An 11113-nucleotide genomic window follows, 5' to 3' on the forward strand; every position below is an offset into this window, starting at 1 on the left:
GACATGATGAGTTACCCTCCCAGAAGTAGCCAGGTAGATGGGAACACTGTCATCATAAAGGGAGGGACGTGGTCAGTAACAATACTAAGGTAGGCTGTGGTGTTGAAATGATGCTCAGTGGGTGCTACATTGTTTTTCCAGTCTTCTATTGTCCAATTTTGGTGAACGTGAACGAATCCGATCTGCTTCAACATTGTATGTGTGCTTCAAAGATGTTCTTCTATATCTTGGATGCAGCGACTGGTTATTTGTGGTTATCTGACACCTCACCTGGGAATACTCTTTCTGACCTCTGGCATCAATGAGGCATTTTTACCCAAAAAACGTTGCTCACTGGATATTTTCTCTTTTCCAGACCATTCTTTGTAAACGACAGCGATGACACCAACAACCAGGCCACAATCAGAGTCACTTAAATCATTTTATTTCCCATTCTGATGCTGAGTTTGAACTTCAGCAGGTCATTGTCAGCATGGTAAATCAGTTAGTTACACAGGTGTACCTAACAAAGTGGCCAGTGAGTGTAATTAAATTTACATACATCCAGCCAATGGGCAGTGAGGAAGAATTATTCTGGAATATTTCTGGGAATTTAAAGAGTTCACCTTTTTTGTAACTTTATCTTACCTTGAAACCACAAATATTAAAAATGCAGCATAATACTACATAATGAGCAATACACAAATATCTACATATCGACAGAAAAGGCTGTTTTACTATCTATAAATAAATATTTAATGCAGACTCTACGATATTTTGGATTTAATAGCTTTACACAAACCTAATTATGTACAACACAAAGTCAAAAGTTAGGAGGTAAACATTTTCAATTAAAAACTAATTAAGTGGTGTGTTCTGCTTGAATTTGGACTCAATTTAAACCCAGTTTAATTCAACATTAGTCGTGTAGACTGAAAAGACACCTAGCGGTAAAACAAACGCAATAACACTGACTTCCTTGTAAATGGTTTTATTTGGCTGACAAAGACAACCATTCACCGGCATTCACTATTCAGTTGGCCTACATGTCTGTCAGTCAATGCCCATAACAAATACAAAAAGGAAGGCCGTTAAACACTGGTTGCCAGGTCTGAGAGAAACACGCTTTCCCCCCAGTCCTTTAATAACGAAGCATTATGACATTCATGCGTCTAAATCTTCTTCTTCATTTGTGGCTCCCTTTACATGAATAAATCAAACTGATTAACTGTCTTAAAATTATCAGGTAAAATGATGGCCTACCAAATCAAATATTGCAAATTTGACTTGATGATAATGATAAAGGCTTATTGCTATTCAGCCCAAAAGCTGTACTGTACTAAATGCTACCAAGTGTGACACAAAAAAAATTATGTTTAGGGGGAAATTCATTTTTCACACGTCCCGTTTTTGTTTTTCCTTTAGTAAATCATCCCTTAAAAGACTATGTTTTCCCCTTTTTTATGTAATTTTGTCTGCTATTAAAATTAGCTTGATTTTTTAACAGTGAAGTGGGATAAATATACAAGAAGAAGGCAACACCGTGTAAGTTACGTGGGAACGATCTGAACTCCCGAGAAGGGGGATTCAAAGCATTGTATCTGGCAACCCACAACGGCTTTGACGTGCCCGAGCTCGTAGTGCAGTGTGCATCTGGAAGTTGTCGCCATCATATCTGGCTAAATGTTAACCTAGCTCTCAAGTCAGTTAGCCACTGTGTTCGAGGATATAACGATAATGGTACGGTTAGCCTGCCCGTGCTTCCTGTGCTGAGCTCCTGTGATGGTCGTGATACTTTAATCAACACTTAGGACTGTGGTGCTGTGACGTTTACTCGCACTACCAGCGGCTGTTGTCAGAGCTCACATTAGCAAGAGTCTTGAGAAGAGGTAAGGGGCGGAGGACTGCTCCGACTGACGGGGTCTAGCAAGTACAAACAGCGACAGACGTTTAATGTCAGAGTTAGTAAAGTAAAGGTTCTGGGTGTCTCGTAGACTCTTCGTTAGCTGTGTCTGCTGTCGTTGAAGTTCGCAACGTAGCTCCGCAAAGCTAGCTGCAACTCCGCCGAGAAACATTGAAGATTCGCAGCTGACAGAGCTAAACCTCCGGCCCGGATTGCTCTGCGGCGACGGGAGTCTGTTAAACTGGAGCTGGCATCGTTTCATCTCCCATCTATAACATGTATGTCCATGTGTTTGTGCTCATAATTGTGACTTATTGTGGCCTTTCCTGTTGGAGCTAACTTCCTTTTGCAAAGTCTCCACGGTGACTCTTCACCTGCAGCTAGATTAGCCGGCTACAGCCACCACGTAGTTACATGTTGTTGCCTTGCTAGCTTTCTAATAACAGTCGAACAGCCCCAGCAGATGAGAAATGACATTATGTAGTATGGCGTTTATATTCTGGTGGGTCATTCTGTGTGTCCTGCAGCGGGCTGCTGGGCCTGACAACCGGGAAGATGTCTGAGGGGGAGAGCAAGCAGGCCCCGGACACTGTCCAGGAAGTGAAGCCGGAGTCCGCGGCCGCTGCACCCACAGGTCAAGGTGTGTCATCCGTGTCTCCGCCGGTGTCCATGGTGACCCAGCCTCCTGCTACTGCTGCCACGGAGGATGAGGAAGAGGAGAGTGAGGATGAGTCAGAGATTTTGGAGGAGAGCCCCTGTGGACGCTGGCAGAAACGCAGAGAAGAGGTAGGGAGGGGGGGGGCAGTTTTTTTTTCTCCACAAACTTAACTTGGATAAACACCTGGTGCATTATTTATGTATTTATTTTTACTCCCCTAAAGGTGAATCAGCGCAATGTGCCTGGGATTGATAATGCTTACTTGGCCATGGACACAGAAGAAGGAGTCGAGGTGGTGTGGAATGAGGTCATGTTCTCGGAAAGAAAGAATTTCAAACTGCAAGAGGTGGGTGCAGAGCGAGGCCGGTGTGGTAAAATACAGCTAAAGCACAGGGTGACTGTGCACATAACCACGATTTAAACTTGATTGATGGCCAAAACCTCTTTTGTATATGCAGGAAAAACCACAGTTATGGTCAGTTATATGATTGTTGGAACTAACAGCATACTTGGAAGCAACAAAACAGCCTAACAATGGTTTTAAGGATTTTTTTTTAATGGGATTTGTTGCTCTCTTTTCTGTAATACTGCTGCTTTTTTCCTCTTTGGTTTTAAGCTCCTTAGGCAAGTTGTTGGATTCATTGTGACCAGAACCCATAGCAGAGTTCACGCTGTACCCGTGTAGTTGCAGAAACAAATCAGAAATTTGGAAGGGAGGGAGTGTGTGGACTACAAGAACAGAACAGTACAATCTGTATTTCAACTTGCTGTCTAAAAAGATTTCAGTCCTGGTTGATTTGGCGACACCTGGAGTCAGTGGTGGAAATAGCAATGACAGTTTTATGCTACAGGTCACAAAATTATGGGCAGCAAATCAAATTCTTGTTTAACTAAAAAAAGTCAAAAAGAATTCGGACTTTGTCCGTCGTGATATGAGGAGCTATGATTGATTGATTTGGTTACCTTTCTGGAAAAGTGAAGAAGTGCAGGCCGTCTTCTTCCAGCCTACTTTGGATTCCTGTTCCTTCCTGTTGTGCCAAAAAGTGATTTATGGTAATTCCCAAAAAAGGATTGTGGCAAAACTCAAACATGCCTCTCATGAGTGATATTAAGTCATTTTGAGCCACAAAGAACATTGCTATTACAAGGTAGATGCTGCAATCGTTTTTTTGGCAAAGTGACTGTTATATAAATGTCTTTTTCAAGAGACATTTGGCCGAGAGGGCAGTGGAAATTGTAACAAATATAACATCAAAGTTCTATAAAGATATTTTAAGGGCTAAAAGAGGAGTAGATTGATTATAATGTAGGTACAGCACGTTAGGATACTCACCAAACATGTCATTTCTTTATTTTATATCTAACTCCTTCATAAAATGCAGTTCACTGCAGTCTGTTTACCAGTACCAGTAAAGATATTAGACATATTTGAAATCACATTTTAGCAGACAATCACTTTTTTGGCACAAATTAGCCTCTGCAATATTTGTCGCAATGATCCATCTGATTCAAAGTGTTTTATTTTATTTTTTTTAAATACCTTGAGGAACAAGATTTTTAGATTCTCTCATTCTAATTTTGTCTCCAGGGGTGGATTTAGTTCAAGATCGACCCTGCTGCTCACTGCTTTCTGATACAATGAATCTGTTAGTAGTTCTGTGTTGGTTAGCTACCAGCTCGAGCTCTTCAGGGACTGGATAGTTCGAGGCTCTTGTCATGTTATGACCTCAGGTTATTAGGGGTGGAGGTTCAGTGAGGATTTTAGTAGTTTATTGTAGTGTTTAGAGTTTTAAAAGAAATGAAAAGAAATGAAGCCATATAGTTACAGGCCTGCCATACCAAAACAACAAAGAAAAAACGATTTTATGGTCTGTACAGAAAGAGAATAAAGCTGAATTACCCATAATTAACACTGTGGAATTTGCATATTAACCTTTCGGTTAATAGGCATACTGTCCAAACATGCTAAGAAGATTAGGATCTTAATATTGTTTAGACTCTGTTTGACTCTTTAACTTGTCTGCAGTAAAACAAGAACATATGGGATTTTTTCATTTGAGTAAAGTGTTTCATTTTTTTTCTTGTTTTCACCAAAGGAAAAAGTCAAAGCCGTGTTTGACAATTTGATCCAGCTGGAGCATTTGAACATTGTGAAGTTCCATAAGTACTGGGCAGATGTCAAAGAAAACAGAGCGAGGGTAGGAGTTTGTTTCATCGTTTCATTCTTTGATCATTTCATCAAATGATATAAACACAGGCACAATGGCCTGGATTCTTATTTGAATTCAATATTGTCTTTTGTCTGCAGGTTATTTTCATCACTGAATACATGTCCTCAGGAAGCCTCAAACAGTTTTTGAAGAAGACAAAAAAGAACCACAAGACAATGAATGAAAAGGTGGGTGGATTTTGAAATGTTGATACATTTGACGGTTAATTAAAAATCATGTTTAAAGATATTAACTTCTCTGTTTGTTGTTCTTATCTGACAGGCCTGGAAGCGCTGGTGCACACAGATCCTATCTGCTCTCAGGTTGGTGTTCTGTCACAGTATTTGTGGGGTGTGGCACTGACATGATTCACTGCTACACTAATATGAGATACATTTATTACAGCTTTATTAGGTTAGCTATGGTACAAAGGTCCTGGTTTTTATTTTTAACCACTGTTTGCTATTCTCCAGTTACCTGCACTCATGTGAACCTCCCATCATTCATGGCAACCTCACCTGTGACACCATCTTCATCCAGCACAATGGCCTCATCAAAATTGGCTCAGGTGGGTTCCACAGATCGTTTAAAGCAGTTTGCAGTGCCTTCAGTAACGGTTTGGTTTCTGTGTTGAAGATGTTCTCACTGTTATTTTCTTTTTTTCTTCAGTTGCTCCTGACACTATCAATAACCATGTGAAAACCTGCCGGGAAGAGCAGAAGAGCCTTCACTTTTTTGCTCCAGAATATGGAGGTGAGGTCCTCCGGGTGTATCGTTTTATGCTGCTGAGGTGTGCAGTTGTGTTTCTGTGATACTGATTAGGCTTCCGTTTGCTTTCAGCTGTTGCCAATGTTACCACAGCTGTGGATATATATTCCTTTGGAATGTGCGCCTTAGAGGTGAGGCGATGCCTTTTTCTGCTCCTAGCTGTTAGTCACCTGCTCTGTTGTTACTGTGGTAATATGAGCGCAGTTTGCCTGAAGACCAAAAGCAGTGAATGCTCAACCTGTTATTTCTGTCTTAAAAATCCTTCTTTTGTACCATAACAGCGACTGTTGTTGACTGAAGGCTCCTGTTTATTTCATGAATCTCTCCTTTGTCCATTCACTTGCTCAGATGGCTGTGTTGGAAATCCAAAGTAACGGAGATTCGTCCTATGTGTCCCAAGAAGCCATAAACAGTGCCATTCAGTCCTTAGAGGACCCGCTGCAACGGGTGAGCGAGGAGCAAGCAAGCGTCTAAAGTTCTCGTGGCTGTTTGGAAGAGAGATTTATAACCTGCGTGTGTTTCAGGAGTTTATCCAGAAGTGTCTGGAGGTCGACCCCAGTAAGCGACCCACAGCCAAGGAGCTGCTGTTTCACCAGGCCTTGTTTGAGGTGCCCTTACTGAAGCTGCTGGCTGCACACTGCATTGTCAGCCACCAGCGTGAGTCAAAGCACGCACACACACGCACATGGAAAATCTGATCCTTTATAAACACATACTTTCACTTTAATAATGCACTTGATTCCCTGTGCTTCAAGCTTGCTGTTTTGGCAGCATCGACTGGGCATTCTGCTCAGCAGAGCCCCAATAAAACACTAACACACCTACCAAATATCTATACTTAGACTTTATTGCGGTAACATAAGCAGTTTGAAATAATGTCAGCAGCTTTTAAAGGACAAATAGTCAATATTTTAAAACCATAAATAAGTGAGATGGAACAGGTTAGCAGTTACAGTCATTAGGACGCTTCCATCGTATGCCAAAATACTTTGTTATGCACTCTGCAGGCACAAAGACTTGAAGACTTAAGCACAGTCACACAAATTGCCTGTAATGTTGTTTTTATTTTGGAAAACTAACTATCATTGATCGGTGTTCTTCTTTAATAGTGATCTTCTCTGTTTACCTCAGACATGATTCCTGAAAATGCTTTAGAAGAGATGACAAAGAACATGGACCCTAACCTGGTTATCGTTGAGGGCAAAGAGGGGATTCAGATGAAGTAAGTCTGAGTGTAAATGTAGGAAATGTAAATTGTGGAGATTTGATGATTTCTGTGATTTGATCATCTTTAGTTTATCATCATTGCCTTTCATTAAGTCCTACTATGTCTAAAGTTTTCTGACTGTTTAATTACTGGAGTGGAAATAATAGTCTTTCTTTTTCTCCAGGCTTTCCCAGTTTCCTGCTCTTGAGCTGGACAAATTTCTGGAAGATGTAAGGTAAGAGAACAGCTGGAAATGCAGTTTTTAAGACATTTGCAGTTGGTTATAAATTTTCTCACTTTAAAGCTTGGATCAGTTGGCAAAATCGGCTAAGGAAAGTGAAATGAGAGTTGTTTCCACTGCACTGAAATCAAAAACAGGAAGCTGTGGTTGTGTTTGTTGTGTGTTCAGTAAAAGCTTTTTTGGATGCATTGAGCAATGTGCAACTGCCACATTTTAACTAAAGCTGTGGTGGCTTACATTTGACGTTGATTTAACAGGAATGGAATCTACCCTCTGACTGCATTTGGGGTCCCCTGTCCTCAGCAACCCCAGCAGGAGGCTGTGAAGTCACCCATAGTTCCCCCATCAGTCAAAACCCCGACCCCTGAACCCGCAGAGCTTGAGACAAGGAAGGTAGGAGCAGAAAGCAGTACTCTACATAGATTTTAATACCATAAAAATAAAATGATAATGCATGGCTGTTGTCTTTATCAGCATTTTCCTTTATAAATAATAATAATAAAAACTTGAAATCATTTTAATCCCAACCTGTCAATGCATTAAACAGTTTTCCTTTTGGTCCTTGAAGGTCCTTCAGATGCAGTGTAATATTGAGCCTGTTGACGAGGGCACGAAACATCACGTAAGTCACAGCTCTGCCAACCTGCTGAGTGATGAAGTAACGACATCTGTACTACATGTGAACGTGCTTTGTTAGAACTCTGAATGGACTGGTTTCATTCTACTTTCAGCTGACCTTGCTGTTGAAACTTGAGGACAAACTGAACAGGCACTTGAGCTGTGATTTGTTACCAAGTGAGTGTCTTGTTTTGAGAATAATATTTCACCATGCTTTCATTTTTGCATGCCTTTCACAAGTGAGAAATGATTTTAAATGCTTTGTCGAGGGTGCTCAGTGCCACAGGTTTGCTGTAGAGGTTTAACTCAAAGCAGAGAACTTAAAGATATACTAATGATACTACGATTTAGAAACCCCCTCCCCCCCAAAAAATACTTAAAGACACACTATCTCAAAGAATATTGCTACGATCTCCTGCTGATATTTGTTGCATTGCTACCCTTACATTGCACTCATAAGCAGTGCTGGGTAATGTTGCTTTTAAAAGTAACTTTATACGTCACACTATTAAAAGTCATCCGATATGTTACAGTGTTGCCCACTAAAAATAAACACCCCTTTTCAGTTAGCTTGCGCAAGTTGGTTATGTTGTCCAGTCTGTTCGGCCTGCTCTGCATTCACTTCTTAGTGTGGGCTGTGGCCCCCTTGTGGGCTTTTTAGGTAGTGCAGGTGGACTATTTTAAGCTGCACTTAGCTCAAAGGTACCTCTTAAGCGATGAAATGCTTATTTGAAAAAGTAACTAAATATCTAATTTGAGTGCTGTAACCTGTGACTTTGGCACTGATCACAAGAATTCCTAAGCATTGCAGTATTTCTCAGGTGATGCAACTGTTACAAACGATATGACAGGACAAAGTAGGCATCTAAATGCTTTGTAACCCTATCACCATTTAAATATTGTGTTTTTGTTCAGATGAGAACGTGCAGGAGCTGGCTGTGGAGCTCGTTCAGCTGGGGTTTATCAGTGAGGTGAGGTTTTATCAGTGAAGTTACCACATACTGCTATCAGAGAACAATTAGAAAGATTACTTTGACCTCACTGCCTTTTCATTTCAGGGCGATCAGCCTCGACTCGCATCTGTTCTCGAAGAGGCCTTCTCTAAGTTTTACAGCCGGAATGGTTCGCTCAATCCGGTGACTGTTTCCTCATAGCCGAGGACTCGCCAGGCCTTCTTTCAGCCTTCCTCATCCATTTACAGCGGGACTAGCTTTTGCTTCACCTCCGAGTTGCAGGAAAGCCTTTGCGAGGACAGAGGAGGAAGCCTTGGTCTGACTGCAGATCCCACAGCCTGTTCTTGTATCTTCTAGTGGGAAAAGCTGCCACTAAGTGGTTGTTGCTTTAGATCACTTTGTTTTCCCACCAAATACAGCCATCTGCTTCTCTATTAAGAGGAAATCCTAGTTGCAATGGAAAATACAAATGTTTTCACAGTTTGGCCTATTTCTTTCAGTTCTGAAGTAGTGAAGAATGTTAGAGGTAAGCAAGAAAATAAAAAAGGGGGTGGCAACAGTATTTTCCTTAAGTCAGTGTTAAAATTGTATTTTAAACATTTTTACTTTACACTGTTTAATAGTTGTCTGTATGGAAAAACTTTGTCTTGTGTGTGAGTGTGTGTGTGTGAGAGATGGTAATGTAGGGTTAAATCTGGTTGTCTGGTCCTTTAAACTGTGTCCTGAGCAGTGAGTGAGGAATCATCGTATCTTGTATCACTTCTGGAAGGCTGAATCGCATCAAGCGAGTATCAGTTTTACTTTACAGATTTGAAATTGTGCAACATATTCATGAAATGCAGCTGAAAAACAATCGAAAGAGCTACAGATAAAAAAATATTCAAAAGATCAAACTATTTATTTGTGTTACATCTTTTTCTCAGTGTGTATTGTACTTCAGTTCCAGCACTAAGGCCGGTGGATGTTTGAATGTATGCTTTTACTTGCCCTTTTTCTTTCAAATCACACACTTATTTATCACAACAAAAAGGTGGCACCGCTTCACTGCGGTCCAGCTACTATAAGTAGGGAATTGCAGCGCTTGCTGTGTATGAGTCGGGGTTAGGTTAATGAAAAGTTGTCTGTAGGTGACATTTTACAAACAGGGTGTTGGTTTGCTCCATGTGGGCTTCCTCTAGTGTTTTAAGCATGTGATGGATGATCATCATTGAGGTTGGTGAATGCATGTATGCTTTTCCATGCCTAAATGGAACTCGATGCATGCGGTAGACTTGCTTCTGGAGTTTGTTTAGGTTTTTTTTTTTTTTTTTTTTAAGATTTACTCTGATAATGTACCATGTAGAGAGACTTGTGTCAGCTTAGGCCTATCAACCTTTAGCTCGAGTAGCTCTGACATAGGTTTCCTTCATGGATACCTGAGCTAAAATCTTTTGAGAAGTTCAGCTAATTGGCTCAGACCGCTCTTTATCTGTTAAGTGTCTGGGGATCTCTCTGCTAGTTTGCACATTTCTGTATCCTGTTGGGAGATGTCCTGTGGCTTGTTTCTCGTGTACACCAACCGGAAGTTAAGATTTAGAGATTGAAATTCAGTCGGTGATCCAGTCTCGGTGTCTCCATGCTGTGACAGGGTCTGTTGATACTGTGAGAGACGAGTGTGGCGCTGCCTGGCATGCTTGTAAACATCTTGTGCACTGTATGCTGGACACTGCTCTGTCTCTGCATTACCCTCTTTTTTCACTTCCTGAAATAAAAAAAATTACACTGTCAGCACTTAATGATATTGTTGTGTGGCATCTTCTTTTTTTATCAATAACAAACAGATCAACTAATGAGCAAATAATAGAAAAATCATCATTCTTATTTGTGCTCAGACCAGAGTTAAAGTTATCTGCCTTGGTCTTTCCATGGGGACTCAATCAGTGCTTCCTACCCAACCTCCTTAAAATCTGGTTTATTTGCATAATTTTGGCATATCTCATGAAGTCCTATCACACTATTCCAAGTTACAGGCCCTTGAAGTATATGAGAGATGGTTGAAATGTAATACTTTATAAATCGCCTTGGTTTTTTCTGCATTTTTGAACTCTCATTACTTCTACATTCCCAGAGAACTAAAAATCAGCTTTAAGCTCTGTTTAAAAACTCCCACCGAATCAATTTTACAACCACTCCAAGGGCCACAATCTCCAGTCCAGTAGGGTTTTTTTTGCTTGTCTTTTTTAAAAGATTTTTTTCTGTGATCAACTTTAAGCATGTACACGACAGAGATGATTTAAATTAAAAAAAAAAAAAAAAAAAAAAAAAAAAAAAAACCCGCACCGAAAACTGTTTTCCCCTCCCTCCCAGGCCTTTACTGCAGCCACCTTCGGTAGCTGCTTGTTTGTGGGTCTCTGCTTGTCAGGTTTGTCTCCAGCAGTGTAGAGACTAACGCGTTATTAAGTAACTACAGTAACTACGTTATTATTGTGGTAACGAGCACGATAACTAGTTATTATGCCAAAATAAATAACGCGTTTATCGTTACTGGGATTTAGATAGGGTCGTTATTCGTGTGTTGCGTTCGTTTTACCTCGGAA

The 11113-nt window shown here is 40.6% G+C and overlaps 1 protein-coding gene across 2 annotated transcripts; it reads left to right on the top strand.

Moving 5' to 3' along the window:
* Nucleotides 1-1597: 1597 nt before the first annotated feature.
* On the top strand, nt 1598-10315 carry nrbp1 (nuclear receptor binding protein 1). 2 transcript variants are annotated; one of them, XM_084954291.1, is made up of 19 exons: nt 1598-1868; nt 1974-2160; nt 2410-2668; nt 2764-2886; nt 4637-4738; nt 4849-4938; nt 5033-5073; nt 5224-5318; nt 5420-5503; nt 5591-5649; nt 5867-5965; nt 6043-6175; nt 6650-6740; nt 6910-6960; nt 7224-7359; nt 7535-7588; nt 7698-7761; nt 8500-8555; nt 8643-10315. In XM_084954291.1, exons 3-19 carry the CDS (start codon nt 2438-2440, stop codon nt 8736-8738), a joined length of 1605 nt encoding a protein of 534 aa, XP_084810417.1. In that variant the 5' UTR covers nt 1598-1868; nt 1974-2160; nt 2410-2437; the 3' UTR covers nt 8739-10315. The 2 variants fall into 2 exon arrangements, with proteins under 2 accessions (XP_084810417.1, XP_084810416.1); XM_084954290.1 differs by having other exon boundaries at nt 1598-2160.
* The last annotated feature ends 798 nt before the right edge of the window (nt 10316-11113 follow it).

Source organism: Perissodus microlepis, chromosome 15, assembly GCF_051167445.1.
Source record: "Perissodus microlepis isolate ML-2025 ecotype Zambia chromosome 15, ASM5116744v1, whole genome shotgun sequence".
In the NCBI taxonomy this organism is placed as follows: domain Eukaryota; kingdom Metazoa; phylum Chordata; class Actinopteri; order Cichliformes; family Cichlidae; genus Perissodus; species Perissodus microlepis.

Coding starts and splice junctions, on each gene's coding strand:
- nrbp1 (XM_084954290.1), top strand. CDS start 2,438: ATGTCTGAGGGGGAGAGCAAGCAGGCCCCGGACACTGTCCAGGAAGTG. Junction 5,074..5,223: donor CAGATCCTATCTGCTCTCAG/GTTGGTGTTCTG, acceptor GCTATTCTCCAG/TTACCTGCACTCATGTGAAC. Junction 6,176..6,649: donor CTGCATTGTCAGCCACCAGC/GTGAGTCAAAGC, acceptor TGTTTACCTCAG/ACATGATTCCTGAAAATGCT.